At 43.1% G+C, this 17,860-nt stretch overlaps 1 protein-coding gene across 1 annotated transcript in view; it reads left to right on the top strand.

Annotated features, from left to right (window-relative positions):
* LOC117400541 (unconventional myosin-Ig-like) overlaps window positions 1–17,860 on the top strand; it is a 71,355-nt gene that overhangs the window by 17,199 nt on the left and 36,296 nt on the right. The window contains exons 11-19 of the mRNA XM_034000663.3: window positions 1,436–1,506; window positions 5,321–5,395; window positions 8,418–8,550; window positions 11,960–12,126; window positions 13,242–13,449; window positions 14,084–14,307; window positions 14,707–14,851; window positions 16,878–16,982; window positions 17,274–17,387. Coding sequence (XP_033856554.3) covers window positions 1,436–1,506; window positions 5,321–5,395; window positions 8,418–8,550; window positions 11,960–12,126; window positions 13,242–13,449; window positions 14,084–14,307; window positions 14,707–14,851; window positions 16,878–16,982; window positions 17,274–17,387 — 1,242 coding nt within the window. The remainder of the gene's footprint in view (window positions 1–1,435; window positions 1,507–5,320; window positions 5,396–8,417; window positions 8,551–11,959; window positions 12,127–13,241; window positions 13,450–14,083; window positions 14,308–14,706; window positions 14,852–16,877; window positions 16,983–17,273; window positions 17,388–17,860) is intronic.

Raw genomic sequence — 17,860 nt, 5'->3', positions numbered from 1 at the left:
TGCTAATGAGAATTTATTTGTGCATCTGGTTTGTAGCTGTGCAGTGTTTTAATGCAGCAGCTTGCATCCCAGTGTGTTATCGGCTTCAGTTTTGCATGATTTTGCAGTACTGATTGATGTACAGCAGCAGCAGACAGACTGGTGCAGCTGTGATGGGAAAGCGATGCTAATGAGGGCTGTGCATTGTCTACTGCACGGATGCTGCAGCTAATTTGTTTTATCCTGCCTTTTATATTATCTAGCTTTAAGGGTTATTGCTGCTGCTGCAGACTGACAGTAGGTTGTTGTGTGAAACCTCAGGAGGATTTTAAATTAAAAACATGTATATGTCCTTCAGGACAGCTCAACGTCTCGAGTGCAGACGAGTAACATTTCTAGACGGCTTAAATGACTGTGCATACAGTCATGTGTATCTGCCACTGTCTGGCCAGGGCAATCTTGTGTAAAAGGGTGGAGGCTGGGCGCAAGCCGGTGACCGCCTGCACCGCAAGCGAGCGCCTTAACCACTATACAAAAGAGCCAGGCTCGTCTGCAATTGTGGTTATAGAGCTTTTAACCTCATCTCATCTCACCGACAGGGGACAGAATACAAAACGGCAGTGCATCACACAACGCTGGCCATTATACACTTGCAGATGAAAGATTCTCAAAGCTCTTTACATTCTTTTAGTAAAGAAAAATCACACAGGATAAAGTTACCAAACCAAAAGTAAACAAACCAGACATTTGATTCAGTTGCTTGTAAATTGTGTTAGAGTCTTATTTGTTTTTTTTCCTTGCATTTAAAATCAAGAATAACGAACAGCAAAGTTAATTTGTTTGTCTGCTATTAGCATTTTCATCTGGATAAAATAAAACATAATTTCAAGGAACAATAAAATACAACAAGTTAATGTAAATGAATCGGTTAAAAAAAAAAAAAAAAAAAAAAATCAACCCTGAAAGCTGCTCTCTAAAGCTGTAAAATGAAAGATATAAATCAGGAAAGAGCTTTGGATTTGAGCCATGGTGCTTCATGCAAACAGTCTCTTCTGCGGGCCAATCCGGGTACCAGCAGCAATATGCCCTGAAAGCTGGTGCTTGGATGCATAATGAAGCCATGAAACCACAAAGAAGCCCAGTTACCAGAAAGGCCAAGGTCTGAACATCCACATGAGGGAGATTTGAAGTGAGACTTGAGAATACTCCATTAAAATACAAGGTTGTTTCTTTTGTTTTAGGAGTGACTGCTAAAATTGGTGACAAAAAAGTTCTTAATGAGTGACTCTCGCTCCATATGAGTGAGACTTGACATGCCTGAGTTCCAATCACTCCAACGTTCCCCGAGTGATTCTGCAGTCCCATAGACATTGTGTTTTTGAAGCAGTTATCCATTGAAATGTACAGAGTAGATGGTTCTAATCCATAATCTATTCCTCTTCTCTGCTCTCCTCAGCTCTGTGCCACAGACAAGACCATGGAGTTCCTGCGAGACTTCAAGATCAAGCATTACGCTGGCAACGTCACGTGAGTGCCTTGTCCATAAAGATGTCTTACACTGGAAATGGGGGCTGTGGGGTAGCCTTTGTGGAGAGTCATACAAAGTTTACCAAAATCGTAGAGTATAGGACAGCACAGTGAAAGCATGGTAAAGACTTACACCTATTGCCAAATGTTTTGCATCACCTACACTTTTAGGATTGAAACGTAATTAAAACAAACCAAAAAAAAATTAAATTATATTTGATAAATAATTTAGACATTTTATTTATCATATAATCTACAAACGTATGTATAATAAAAATAGTACAGTATTTCATATTAGATTTTGAAATGTCACATTTTTCAATTTGTCAGTCAAGTATATGGAGAATTAAAAAGCGGCATGCAGTATAATATGTTAACGTAACATTATTCAGCAGGTTTCATTCGACTTTATGAAGCAAAATGAGTTAATTGTTTTGGTATGTTAACATACCTTTGTCAAAGTAAAGTGTGTTAAAGGCTATTAAAACCTGTAAGAGCACATGTAAAGTATATATATATATTTGTAAAGATAAAAATGAAATCACAAATAAAAAATATATATATATTCAGTCTTAAGAAACCCGCCATGCAAAGCTAGCAAACTTATTTATGGTATATTTTGCTAAAAATGTAACACAATAAAATATGTACAGCTATGGCCATCAAATCAAATACAGTCCCAATGTTCTTTGTGCCCCAGGGCCCCAAGAAGTCTTAATCCGCCTCTGTATAGGGTATTAACTGGTAGGGTTTAGAGTATTGACAGCTGGTAGAGTATAGAGCATCGACTGGTAGAGTATAGAGTGCTGACATGTAGAGTATTTGGCAGTACAGATCAGTGAGGGCGTTTTGAAGAGATATCTGTATTGATCATTTCTTATAGCTGGGGGCTGGAGCACTGTGGATGTGTACTGGGCTGTGAGTCACTCTGAGCTAAAAGAAACAACAGGTGTGACGCAGACTTTGAGAAAAACCAAGCAAATGTCAAGGCCGGTCTCGTTAATGCACAGAGGAAAAGAGCTTCTATTTCTGTACAATAGAGACATCTCAGGAAGAGAAATTAAAAGGATGATGATCCACTCAGCACTGTTGGAAATTACTGCAAACCGGAGATTTAAGTGGAACAGATTTGTCCCTCATGTTGACAGGCTTGGTGGATGATGTACTACACTGATTATTACAACTAGACACATCCCCCCACAAAGGGGAACACACTGCAAGTATAAGTGACTGTGATTGTTGTTCTCCTTCAGTCGTGTCCCATTTGTTGTTTTTCAGTCATGCTTTTTATTACTAAGAAATCATTAAGAGCAATTACAAGGTAATTAATTTAGATAACAATCAGTAAGCAAAACAAATGGATGAACCCACTTAACAGAACGATGCCAGGAAAGGATTCAATAGAAAGAAATACACAACCCAAAATAGTTTGATCAAAATAGGCAATAGAAATAGAACCTTGATTAGGGTATTAACTTTGGAAAGCTGGCTGTGCCATTAAGTACAACAGACATGACCTAATAGCAAGTTAATGGCCAATACTCAGGGGTTTTATTGTGATTAGAAATCAGTTGTTTATTTAAAACTAGACATTCCATTTGAATGTTCTATTGTACAGTCATCCATTGTGTGGGATTGCCCAGGAAAAGAGCTACCTGATTGGTGGAGGAAAGTTCTGAGGATTCTAATAAAGCACTCATTTCTTCTGCAGTGGTTGTTACCTGCTAGATAACTGACCACATGGACAGTTTGGTATTCTGAGCCATAGACAAGGGAACTCAGCAAAATAAAAGGTAAATTATCTACAGGGAATGACTGCTGCGAAGGGTATTTTTTAAATGAGGCGAGATACTGTTAGCCTTTAGAGGGGTCAACCTGTGGTATAATGACGTGTTCTGCTAGTAGGAATCTGATTGGCTGAGACAGTAGGCAAAGTTAATAGCAAATCTTAACAGACAAATCTTGGACTGTGACAGGATAGCGTCACAGCCAAGGCTGGTGAATGGCAGGAATTAGACCCAGAGACAGAAAGCTGCAGTTCAGCATGAATACACAGAACAAACAAAATAAAACACAGGAACAAACAACATATTGAAACAAACACAAATCACATGCAAATAAAGACTGCACTTAAACTATGCTATCTCCGTGCCTAATCTGCGAGCGCAACCTGCTGCTCTCAGTCTGTCCCCTGAACTAACTCCCAAACAAAAGATTTTGCTTCTCTTTTATAGCATGTGGCTGGGGCTTGACTGACCATCAATTATTCAATCAAGGCCCAGCCACATTCCACACATGTATTGGCAGGGATGGCATTAACCCCATCTCTGCCAAACTTAAATTCAAAATAATGAATATTTATTTAAACAGAAACAAACTATTTACATGTGCAGGGCTTCCGTCCTGCCACATGGACTTTTTTTATGTATTTGTACTTATTTCTATTTATATATTATCCCCGGGAAATATCATACTTTCCTGAACATTCACGGTCAAGATAGTCCTTGAATAATCCAGCAGGGGGAATTTAGTCTTTTACAGAATGTCTTTAAAGATAAAATTCACTTCAATTAAAATTCTACTTCTATTTTTACCTGTGTCCCACTTTGTGCAGCACCTTCCAGCACTGCCTCCGCTCTGGCGGTCTTGAGACCTACTTTTCTCCGGGTTAGAAAATCTACCTGATGGGAAACTTTAACCAAAGGCTCCTGACTGTCTGTCTGTCTGTCTGTCTGTATGCCACAGCACTGTCTAAGGGTCTAATAGTGAATTGTAATTTTTGTGAACAAGATTTTAATAGAGCACCTCCTGGAAAACTGAATATAGTATACAATAGATGCCAAATACCAGTGTTTTTAAGATTTGATCAAGAAGGAAATTCCTGATGCCGACAGTTTACCACCTCTAAATCTTTCAGGGAAATTTGCAGCAATGCTTATTCTGAAGAATGGCCCTGAGTCAGTAATTTAAGAGAGAAGCACCTGCCTACCAAAATCAGATCCGCTGTCGTGCCCATATTGACTGAAACCGACTTGCAAAAGGGAGATGCAGCTTTTATATATTAGAAAATACATTCCAGTGATGCAACGCACAGGTAGCAAGTGTTTCTAATATGTTGGTTGCTATTCAGTACATAGGCTGTTTGATGCATTGCATTCACCAGGAAGTATTTAGGGCAGAACAAAGTGTTTTGTTCCATTTGCTCAAATCACATTCTGCCTTTGCATGTTCTGAGATTTTTACAGGAAACCTCTTCTAAAATATACTGTCAAACATGTTGCAGCTGTACTACATTTGAACTCCTTTTAACATGAATGATACACCCCTGTTCCTTACTAAGCTTAATGTTACCAAGGTTGGTATTCTTTTCCTTGCTTCCCTTGTCTATATGTACTACAATTTACACCTCTTCTACTGGGTTGCATCTCAGTAAACTTGTAAATCAGGGCTGTTCTACTGATGGCTCTTGACCAAGGCTCATTATGGTTGCACAATATGGCTCTTTTGATATAAAGGTAAACTATTTCATTGAGGTCAGTGGGTTCCAAAAGAATACAAGATGAAAAATATCCGATTTCTTTGCTACTGTTTAGCCAGTCAGTTTTGGCAAACGACACCCGACTGAAGTTACAGTTAGAAGCGTTTACATTTTATTGAATTTGTGTTTGTGTTTTTCAGGCTCTTTTAAGACCCATCTGGTTGTCAGCATGGCTCTTTAACCCAACGCTCTGTTGTAAATAAAACTTATCAGAATTATAGTAGTGAAGCACCTGACTGCCTGCCCTGACTGCCCCCTCTCTGTGTGTCTCTGCAGGTACAGCGTGGAGGGATTCCTCGACAAGAACAAGGACCCTCTCTTCCAGGACTTCAAGCGCCTCATGTATAACAGGTCAGAGCCACATTCACACTCTCATAGAATGCCTTATAAATGTTTCCATAGTAACAACATATCAAAGTGTATACAGCACAGTGAAAGCATGGTAGAGCATAGGTAAGTGTTGTAAAGCCCAGACCGGTATAATACAGCATGTTAAAAACATGGTAAACTATGGTAAATGCATAGTATACCATGGGGAAAGCATTGCCTTTTCTGAACAGTTCCTTGGACAAATGATCTTTGTTTCCCAGACATCGGTCCTATATCATCCATAACTAAAACAGCACTCATTAGGTAAAACAAACACTGTTGTGAGACTAATGGAAGTCTTTGTGTGCTATTAGTCATATTTGTGCCAGGTAATCCTAAAAAAAAGCCCTCAGACCACCAGTTGAGCACCAGCATCTTCTAGAGATCAAATCTGACTTGATCGCTTTTAAAAGATCCTCATGCGATCCATAGCAGTTAACCTGTACTTCTGTATTTAAGACCTCCATTAAACCCGGTTGGCTACATCCTCTCAGGAGAAATGAGAAGATAGAGGCAGTGCATTTTTTAAAGAGACCACACTTGTTTTGTTGGAGATTGAACACTGTTAAAACCTTGTGAAAACAATGTTTTCACGAGGGGACATCTCATGACATAGGAGACAGTAAAATGAATACACCTTTCACTGAAGGCACTAAAAAGGTTAACTAACCTGTAATCAGATACAATTAGAAACCGTAACAAAAATTCAAACGTTGGCGTCCACTCCTTCTGCTGTAATTTTCTTCCTGCTCTTGCAATTTATAAAACCCAGTTTTAAATAATTTCATGTAAATGGAGCAGAATGATTAAAAGATGATTTTCTTTTTAAACCTTTCCATGGCAGGTTATACAGCTACCAGGGATACATTATTTAAAAGGTATTAGTTACACTCAAGTACAACATGTTCTGAAAGCAGTACCAGTAAACTGAGATTTCCAGCTCTTTCTAAGGAAAGCATCGGAGCAGACAGACAGAGAGAGAGGCGGTTGTGTGGCCTGGAGCAGATAGACAGAGAGGGGCTGTGTGACCAGGAGATAGCATCATTCTGTCACTCTGGACCACACACCTCTTTTCACAGCATCTTCTACAATGGGAAAATCTCACTGGGGCTTTTTAAGGTACCTAACCACGTCCTGTGTTATGGACCAGTATATCATCAATGTGACTACAGCACAGGATGTGATTCAATTTTTATTTATGCACATGAAAGAACAGTGTAGAAAACCACTACTATCGTGTTTTTACTTTCCACTGTTCATGGTGGAGTTTTCTGCAATAGAGGAGCAGTGTGCTCTGTGATTCCCAGCTGTGCTGCTATGTGAGCTGAGCAGATCTCAGGGTGCCTCAAATACTCATTTTTGGCATCTACAAAAAGCTGGTAAATTTCTAAAAATAAACACTAGAAAAGAGAAAAACAGCAGCACTAAATACAGACAGAAAATGAAACATCTTCCACAAATGTGTTTTAAAACCTTGGTTAACACTCCTTTAACTAACCATTAACAAATATCAGCCTGGTTCTGTGTCTCATGTTGCACGCAGGTAGGACACAGCCAGGTGTCAGTTAGATAACTGTCACTTTACGGAGCTGGAACGGGATTAGCTGTTTTCCAGGTCAAACCTTGCAGCCAAGGTTTCTAGATGAGAGGTGAGACATCTTAACGGCAGAAATATAATGCACCCTCAGGGCCAGTACGATCTTTCCATTCGAGAGTGCCTGTCTTTCTTTCTCACACAGACACAGGCACACACAGATACACACATGCACCGACACAGACACACACTCACACAGACACACACAGATGCTTCACTCACAGACGCACACACACTAGCACAGACACATATTCACACAGACACTCACACAGATAGACACTTACACACAGATACACACTCACACACACACACTCGCACAGACACACACTCACACAGACACACACACTCACACAGATACACACTCACAGAGACACATTCGCACAGACACACACTTGCACAGACACACTCGCACAGAAACAGACACTCACACAGACACTCACACAGATACTTCACTCACAGACACACACACTAACACATATTCACATAGACACTTACACAGATACATACTCACACAGATACACTCACACAATCACATACTCACACAGACACACAGATAGACACACACACACACAAACTCACATAGACACACACTCACACAATCACATACTCTCACAGACACGCACACTCACACAGACACGCACACACAGATACACACTCACAGACACACAGACACACACACACACACACACATAGGTTCACATCTGCTTTGTTCCTTAAGAGCAGTACCAAACCATCTTCAGTGGCAATGCAGGCAGGCAGTAGCACTACAATGGCAATGCAATGGCTCCCCACTAGGGGGCAGTGGGCGCATAAGGGCCGCTCCAATCACTGTTACAGTGTGGAGCATGGAGAGGACTCTGGAACTTGAGGAACTTGTGAGGTTGGGTGCCCCGCACCTCAGGTTAAATCTGTAGGTCTTGTAGGACCAAGCATGTCGAAGTGGAGTTGAGTGCTGAGTTCAGGAAGATGCTGTCATTAGTTGAGCTCCTCTGGAACTCTTCTTTGTAGTTTGGGTGCAGTCCAGTTGACAGGATCATTGCAATACCGTAGCATTCAATGGAGCGCCCTGGTGGAGAGCCATTGCATTGCATTGTCATCACCACAGTATGAGCTATTGGTAGCATGGTCCCAGAGTGGTGACAGTTAATCCATAGCAGCACCATGCTGACATATCATAACCAATGTTACCCCCTATCTGGATCCCTGTGCACAGTGTGTTCCAGAGCCACTCCGTGCAACACATTAAAGGTTAAAGGTATTGCTCCTGTGGGGTATTGACCCAAGATTAAGGAGCCTTGGAGTCTGTCTTCTCTCTCAGTCCTGAACTGGTCTAGTCCTGATTGTGTGCTTACGCTCCCCTTCTCTCTCTCTCTCTCTCTCCCCCCCCCCCCCCCCCCCCCCCACACACAGCTCGGACCCAGTGCTGCAGGAGATGTGGCCGGAGGGTCAGCTGAGCATCACTGAGGTGACCAAACGCCCGCTGACCGCTGCCGTGCTCTTCAAGAACTCCATGATCTCTTTAGTGGAGAACCTGGCCTGCAAGGTGAGCCCCAACTCCTACCCCAAGCTTCACTCCCAACCACACAGACACTCACACTGCACAGACTTACACACACTAACACACACATTTGTTTATACTGTTGCTTTAATTCCCATATAGTGTAGCTTTCCTATCCTAAACTCCAGAGGGGCCTGGTGGTATCAACACCATTTTGAAAGTTACTGGGTATAAAGAAAAATACTCCCACAGTTTTCTTTTAAATAATTTTCTATGTTCGAAACATATGTTTAAACATGTAAATCATAAGGTAGGTTTTGTCATGTTTTCCTACCTTGTTAGGACTTTTCTGACCTCATAAGCACTATAAATTAACCCACACAAACACCCTAATGCACACACTCACACAGACAGACCGGCACACACTCACACACACTTTCACATACATGCACACACACCAACTCCTCCGCTCCTTGCTTCCTTCCTGCTCCCTGTGTAAATAGAGTAGTGAGTGGTAAGTAGACAGATTGATGTTAAATTCTTCTCTGTAGCCTTGAAACTAGACTCTGTTGCTCCTGTGCTCCTCTCCTTACCCACATACCTCAGGAACTCCTTGTATCAAGTCTTATTGACTAAGATTGACTCACAGAGCTCATTGCTGCCTCCGAATGGGCTACACTTGCCCGGGATTGACACAGTTCATGCTGAATGGATGGGAAATTGCATGAAGCGAGCAGGACTCCTCAGCACCTAACCCCCCACCCTACCCTATCAGTCGCTCATCAGTAGAGACATGACAGTGTTCTGCAGCACAGTCTGATCTGCCTCTGAGAGCTGCACATTGACAATAAGAGGCAGTGAGAGGCTGCATTGCTCTGTCAGAAACCCTGCATTGCTGTGATAAAAATCACTCAGACAGTTCTCATTCTTGGATTCCCAAACGATCCATAACTATTAACAACCAATAGTGCTACATTTTGAAAAAAAACTTTTGAAAAAAAGAAGCTCAATAAGTTAAATGAAAAAAAGGTTAGGCTTGAAGTATTTTTCAGGGTGTTCAATGTAAATACAATGACTTACTTTTCGACTGAAAGTCCTTCTCAGTGTCTACAGCTGAAGATTCCCAAACCAGCTTGGAGCACCAAGATGTAAAACAGATCTGGATGAAGTAACAGAACTGGACAGAGCCCGCAGTGGGTTGATTGCAGGGAGCCCAGATGAGCTGCATCTGGCACTCTGTTTTAACCTACAGGGAGTGGCCAAAAAAATGGAAACACCAATGTAAAGTCACTTAATAGGGCGTTGGGCCGCTTTGTGGAGTTCTTGGCGGACTGTTTTTGATGAAACTGGGTGCTCGTGCCCCAGGTTGAAATTTGCAGTCAATTGATCTGCAGTTGCTCGCCTGTTTTGCCTTGCACTTCGAATTAATGCACGTATATCACGATCCTGGAGTATGCGCTTCTGCCCACTGTTGCCCTTTGCTGATGATGTCTTTCCCTCGGAGTTCCATGCCGACATCACCTTAGACACCGTTGCTCATGAAACATCAGCAAGTTGAGCTGTCTTGTTCACTGAAGCTCCTGCCAAATGCGCCCCAACAATCACCCCTCTTTCAAAGTCATTGAGGTCTCCTCTTGCAGCCATGCTAGCCATAATTATAGGCAACCAGGCCTGTCCAGCATTTTTATACATGACCCTAAGCATGCTGGGATGTTATTTGCTTAATTAACACATGAGCCACACCTGTGTGGAAGCCCTTGCTTTCAATATACTTGGTGTCCCTCATTTACACAGGTGTTTCCATTTTTTTGTCCACTACCTGTATATGCAGTATATTAAAAAAACAATCAGAGACTGCTGTGTCCTGCTTCCGCTCTGGGCTCTGGAACATTCTCTGGGGTCCCCTCCCCACATTACACCCACAACTACAACAAAAACGATAAAACTGTAAGGTTTTTAGAAATGTTCTGAAACTAGAAGCCATAGGGAGTGTGTTCCAGTAAGCTTGACATATTGACTGAACCCAGCAGTGAAGTACATAACGTGTATGTGTTTGTGATAGCAAAGTGCTATAAAGCATAGTGGAAGCTTTGTAAACCATAGGGTAGCATTATTAAGCCCAGAGCTCGTCGGAGTGTGCCTGCCTGATCTTCTCGATAAAGCCTGTGTCCCACAATGCCTTCCTGGAAAGTGCCCTGCCCTTTTTAAAGTTTTTGTGTTTCCTTGAATTATCTGCATTCACAGCACCGGTGCCCAGATTTGTCATATTTCTGTGGCTTCGCTGTGAATTCCCAGTCGCCCTACCTTCAACAGTTATTAATGGAAAAGCCCCAGAGAGGATAGGAAGCAGGTCGCTTGCTCCCCTCTGTCTTCTCTCCCCCTCCCCTCTATTCTTTCACTTCCTCTCCCTCTCCCCCCCCCCCCCCCCCCCCCCCCCCCCCCCCCCTGTCGCTCCGTGTTCTATTTCTGTTTCTGGGTCGACAGTGAAGGAAGGGAGACGAGGCACCTTGAAAGATCCTTGCTCCTGCGCTTCTGCCTTTAACTCCCTCCCTGCCTTGCTCTCATTTGCCAGTAAGACTGTACCCACAACTTCAGTTCTCAGGAACAGTGAAAGCTGTACACAGTAGAGCATAGAGCTGTTATGGATGACCAAGCTTCTGATCAAGGCCTTTGGTTATCAGTATAAAGTTCATGATGTATACAAGGGGTCTACTCAATTAATTTAACCCAGATCTGAACGCCGTCATTGTCTTGGTGAAAACCAACATAAATCAGTGTGTCTTTAGTCTTTTTAATGTATTTATGTCTTTGAAAGTAAGTAAAGTGCAGGGTTTAGCACAATTTTAATATTTAAACAATGGCTATATTTAGATCCACTCCTGTTTAGATCAATTCTATAGACCCCAAGATCTCAAACATAATATTTATAATATCAGAATAAACACTGGTGTATGCACTTATTAATTGTATATCCCAGTTGTAATACAGACCATTTGTTAGAGCAGGGTTCTACATCATAGGTTTTCCCCTGACCGTGTTTGGTTGGAAGCAGGCTGTTCCGTCCTGTCATATCTATACCCTATACCCAGTTCTTATTTTTACCTTCTGAATTATTTAAGAAATAACGTCCAAGACCCAAGGCACATGTTATAGCAAACAAGTATTTATTTTCATTTTGAAACATGCTACAGTATCTGCTAATACACTGGGTTAAAGAAGGTTCTCGGTTTGCTTGCTATCAGTAAATAGAAGTGCACAACATGGAAGATTTATAGAATTATTTTGTTAGCTACAAACATGTTAATTGCCTGCTTGTTTCAGCTTCCAGCCTTGTGTCAGGCTAAGTAAATAAACTTATTAAGCAAAGTTTACTTAGGAGTATGCTTGTAAATACGCGCCCCCTGGCACTCTGCAGTATGTTGTACCCCCTGGTATCCTGCCTGACCCCTCACAGGAGCCCTACTACGTGCGCTGCATGAAGCCCAATGAGGTGAAGTCTCCAGTTCAGTTTGATGAGCAGCGCTGTCGGCACCAGGTTGAGTACCTGGGCTTGCTGGAGAACGTGAGGGTGCGACGGGCCGGCTTTGCATACAGGCAGCCCTATGCCAGGTTCCTGCAGCGGTGAGTGCCACACTAAAAGCATAGCATAATAGTCTAATAGCGAAAGAAGGGTAAAGCATAGGTTTTCAAGGCAAAGCTCAGAAAGGTATGGCAAACCTTAGTAAACTATGGTAATTGCATAGTATAAAAATGGGCAAAAAGAATGGAAAAACTGCAAAATTGCAGTGTAAATTTAACATGGCATGCTTTTATAAGGGATGGACAGGGCAACAAGGTCCCCTGATGGCTTTATCATGTGTCTTCACCTTAAAGGGCAATTATGAAGTTACAATCATTTTGAGTGCTTTTCATTGCTGTTACTCAAATACTGTTTTGTTTATAAGTCAGTGTTATGGTGCTGTGACTATTAGTTCAATACTACAGAATTAAGATCCAGTATAATTAAGTGAAAAAAAAAAAAAGCCGCAACATTTTGGGTAATAGCAATAATAACAGCATGGAAGGAATGCAAACATCTGTGGAAAGTAAGGGAACTGTACAGATCTAAGAACATGTATTTTGAAGCTACTACCTCTTTAACACTTTATTCTAAAAGAAAAGTTCTTAGTTTATCCCTGGCATTTGTGTTGTGGTGATCCATGATCTGTTTCAGAATCATTAATCTGGTTAATGAGGAGTCAATGGCATGCCATGTGGGTGAGGGTACGGAATGGTTTGCAGTCATCATATTACTTCTGTTTTGTTAAATTTGATGGGTTTTAAATCGTAGGGTGTGACTTTTTGAGTAGCTATTCTCATAAAGATAAAAGCGTAATAACAATATTTAATTATATTTTATCCTGTATAATGGGCAGGATGAAAATTGAGATTTGTATCTTATGAACAAGCAGCACACAATTGGACCGTTTAGAAAAATGATAACTGAATTGTTAGCATTACAATATTAGAATATAAAGCCAGGTGTAAAGTGCTAAAGAAAAATCAGCTCCCAAATAGTCCCACACAGTTCCTGGCAGCATATTAAATAGTTGGTATGGTTCTGCAGATACACATGATTCAGCTTGGTGAACTGGTGTTTAAACATTCTGTACAAAACCATTGGAAAGTCCTATAGTGCATTATGTTCTAAACAATAATGTCTCCTCATATGTTGACCCTGTGTCACTGGCTGTTAGGTACAAGATGACCTGTGAGTACACCTGGCCCAATCACCTGATGAGGACGGACCGGGAGGCCGTGGAGGCCATCATCACAAAGCATGACTTCCAGGGCGACGTGGCATACGGGCTCTCCAAGGTGTTTCTGCGCACACCCCAGACCATCTTCACTCTGGAGAGCGAGAGAGCCACCCTTATCCCAATCATCGTCCTCTTCTTGCAGAAGGTAGGGGCTTTCCTCCATTCCTCCTTCTTTTGACCCCCCAGTCCCTCAACACTAATCACTAAACCACACTCTCTCCCTTCCAGTCCCTCAGCTCTCACTAGACCATGCAGCCTCCCAGTCCTTCAGCTCTAAGCACTAGAATACACTGCTTCCCTGTCCCTCAGCACGATCCATTAAACCACACTGTCTCCCTCCCAGTCCCTTAACTCTCACAACTAAACCACACTTCCTTCCTGCCACTCAACTCTAACCTCTAGACCACACTGCCTCCCAGTCCTTCAGCTTTAACCACTAGAACACTGCCTCCCAGTCCCTCAGCTCTAACCACTAGACCACACTGCCTCCCAGTCCCTCATCTTTAACCACTAGAACACTGTCTCCCAGTCCCTCAGCTCTAACCACTGGACCACACTATCTCCCAGTCCCTCAGCTCTAACCACTGGACCACACTATCTCCCAGTCCCTCAGCTCTAACCACTGGACCACACTATCTCCCAGTCCCTCAGCTCTAACCACTAGAGCACACTGCCTTCCTCCCTGCTCCCCACTGCCTAGTTATGCCCCTTGTAGTCAGGCTGGACTGGGAGCAGGTAGTCATAGACAGGCAGTGCTGATGTGCTGTGCTGTTTCTCAGGTGTGGCGTGGTGGCCTGGCACGGAAGCGCTGCCGTGGGATGCGGGCAGTCTATTGCATCATGAGCTGCTTCAAGCGGCACAAGGTAAAGGCTCACTTCAGAGAGGTGGAGAAGAGGTTTGCCAACGTGCGCAACATGAGTGACTACGGCAAGAGCATCGAGTGGCCCACTCCCCCGGCCGTGTTGATGCAGTTCCACGAGAACACCAAGTACCTGTTCTGCAGGTACACCCCTGACTGCTCTGTCTGCCTGTCTGTCTGTCAAGAATAGACACCTACCAGCTGTCCTGCTCCCCTCCACTCTGTCTGTCTGATGGTATAGACACCTACATATTGTTGCAGTAATTCTTGTGCAGATTTCTCTTTCTGTTTATCAGGAATAGAACTCTTTGTGCTACTAATGGAGAGTCACTTTCTGCAGGTATATTTGTGTCTGTCTCTGTCTCCCAATATTACAAGTGAGCTAAGTGCCAGGCCTGGTCAGTACTACTTCTTCTTGTGTTGTGAAGTGGTCTCACTCCTATGCTATCTGGATCTCTTTACTGTAGCTGTAGGAAATGCATAGCTGGGTAGAGTAAGAGTTTAATGGAAGCTCTCGCCCCCCCTACCCCTCTTCCTCCCAAGGTGGCGAGCTCGTCAGATCATCAAGAACATCCCCCCCTCCCACATGCCGGAGGTGCGCGCCAAGGTGGCGGCCATGGAGGTTCTGAGAGGGGAGAGGCTGGACTGGGGCTACAACAGGACCTGGGAGCGAGACTACCTTTCCAGCGTGAGAACACACTGACATTCACCTTCACTCACCCTCACTCATTCACCCTTACATACTCCCTGCACTCACTCCCTGCAGCTGTGGTCTGGAGAGTCCAAGACGCTTCCACCAAAAAAGATACCTACCGTCAATAGGGTATAGAGCAGCATGGTCAGCTAGAGCAGCAAGAAGGATGCAATGCGGTTTAGGGAGGATGAGAGGGTGACAGAAAAACTATTTTCACCTTAGGTTGTTAATGGCAGTTTGGAGCTGTGATCACAAGTCCTCCTTCTCCTGTCTGAAGCCTAGGCCATCTGTTTCAAACATGCACACACTCAGAGAACCAGGCTGAGCAGGCTGCAGTGCCCCAGGAGTACCCATTAGGGGGCGCTATGGTTAATCTGAACAGGTCACTTTATAGCATAGAAAGAGATTGTGAGGCAGGCTGTGTATAATCATAGTGTTCCTGATCCCAACCAGAAATTTAATAAGCCACTCATCTCTTGATATCTCTCCAGGTTGACTTGTTTAAGATTCACCTTCTGACCTCCAAAGCCAGTTGGAGACACACACCTGCCTACATTCCCGACCTTTTTTTCTTTTTTTACCAGGGATTGTTTTTCTAATACTACTAAAGAGAATCGGGCAGCCATAGAAACTATGTTTACCATCTTGAACATTTGGAGAGAAGGAGAGGAGAAGGGATGATAGAGGAGAGGGAGGGGAATGAGAGAGGAGAAGAGGTCAAAGAGGAGAACAGATGAGAGAGTAGGGGAGGAGAGGGGATGAGAGGAGAGGAGAGGAGAAGAGAAGGGATGATAGAGGAGAGGGGGGAATGAGAGGAGAAGGGATGAAAGAGGAGAACAGATGGGAGAGTAGGGGATGAGAGGAGAGACAGGAGAGGGGATGAGAGAGAGGAGAGGGGAAGAGAGGAGGGGAGGAGAGGAGAGGAGAAGGGATGATAGAGGAGAGGGAGAATGAGAGAGGATAAGGGATGAAAGAGGAGAACAGATGAGAATAGGGGATGAGAGGAGAGACAGGAGAGGGGATGAGAGAGGAGGGGATGAGAGGAGAGGAGAAGGGATGATAGAGGAGAGGGGGAATGAGAGGAAGGGATGAAAGGAGAACAGATGAGAGGAGAGGGGATGAGAGAGAGGAGAGGGGATGAGCGGTGAGGAGAGGATAATGGAGTGATTAGCGATGAGTCTCTTTACGAGATTCCAATGCCTTGTTCACCACATTTATGCAGTGATAGCTGCTCTGTGATTGGAAGTGTTATTAAGGCAATCTTATAATGAACAATTTGAAAAGAAACGTTCACTTATGAAACGTGCATCTCTCTTCAGTTGGTATGTAATGGTATAAAGTTTTGCCGATGGAGATAATGCAGTCTTTGGGCTTCAGTGCCTGAAAAGTAAAAGCACTGGTGCTCAAAGAGAGTCTTGTGAATGTGGTTCTCATCTAACAACAACCATGATCTGTCCTGTGTGAATCCTTAATACGTTTAATATTTAATAGGGGGATTCCATCAGATAATACAGCAACTTATTTCCAGGTTATATTGCGATATTTAAATTCAATAGTGCAGCTCCTAGAGTTGTTGGACACTACTTTGCTGGCTCTTTTTTTTCACTCTCCCCAGTCTGTGTGAGCTCAGCCTTCATTACTGAAAGAAGTCAGTGTTGAGAGAGAGAGAGAGAGAGAGAGAGAAAAAAAAAAACATCAAGTTTCTTATTATCAATTTATCTTCCCGGAACAGCAGGAGCTTCCCCCCCCCCCCCCCCCCGCAGATGGGTACGAACATTCCCGGAACCCTTCCTCACTCATGGCCTATTACTGTATGTCAACAGACTGTTTTAAATAGTGCCTTGTTATGCCAAAAGCATATAACAGTGCTTTCAAACACATTTAACACACATATTAAGTGTGCACCTCTTTCAACACTAAGTAACTTTACAGACTACCCAAGGAAAACTAAATAAATTGTTTCAGTCTTTTATAGCAGTGCACCACCAGTATGTTAATTATTGTTTGCTTGTTTTGCCAGGCGAAGGAGAACACGCAGATGTGCACCGAATTTGCGAAGGTGGCGAAGGAGCTGAAAAGCAAAGACAAGTACAACACTGTGCTCTTCTCCTGCCTGATCCGCAAGGTAGGAACACTCCACTGTCTGTACTGGTATTGCACTGCCACTGCATTCCAGAACACTGCATTCCACTGTCACAGCACTGGACTACACCCTTACCATCTAGACACACCCTTACTTTCTAGCTCCTTTACCATCTAAATTCACCATAACACACTACACTGTCATATCACTAGACTACACCCTTACCCTCTAGACTGATAGCTCTCTAGACTACACCCTTACCCACTACACCCGCAGTCACTACCCAGTACTGTCAGCTCTCTCATGCCAGTGCTCTGTCGCTCTGCTCCCCAGGTGAACCGCTTCAATAAGAGTAAGGACCGGGCTCTGCTCCTCACAGACAGGCACCTGTACAAGCTGGAACCACGCAAGCACTTTAAACTGCTGAAGAGCCTGCCGCTGGAGAGTGTGAGTGCCAGAGAGCCCTTCACTCTTTCTTATGTTTAATAGTAGCTCCTAAGTGAAATCATGTGTAGGGTGTCTCTTATTATATCAGAAATCATTTCACACACTTTGAGCAGTTAACTGCAATTTGCAGCCCTGCCCAAGTTGTCATCTCTTATATCATCAGCACTGTTGTATTTTATTTAAAGCACAGTATACACACTTCAGCTAAAACTGAATCGAAAATGCTTTTTTTTTAATAATAACAAAAACAAAATAAACACCTAGCTCCAATGAGCACTAACTAAACACAACACAGGAACCTCACTATAAAACAGGACAGCTAAGCTGTTTACCTGTAACACAAACCAAAACAAAATAAACACATATTTTTTTTTATTTTTATTTTTTTTAACGGTTGCACACACTCCCAACCGGGCTTTTCACTCTTCGCTCTTCAGCAGCTCCAAACAGACTGGCTGCTTTCTTTAAATACC

The sequence above is a fragment of the Acipenser ruthenus genome, chromosome 4 (genome assembly GCF_902713425.1).
Source record: "Acipenser ruthenus chromosome 4, fAciRut3.2 maternal haplotype, whole genome shotgun sequence".
Classification (NCBI taxonomy): Eukaryota; Metazoa; Chordata; class Actinopteri; order Acipenseriformes; family Acipenseridae; genus Acipenser; species Acipenser ruthenus.
Note: the sequence above shows the minus strand (reverse complement) of the source record. Positions and strands in the feature narration are given on the sequence as shown.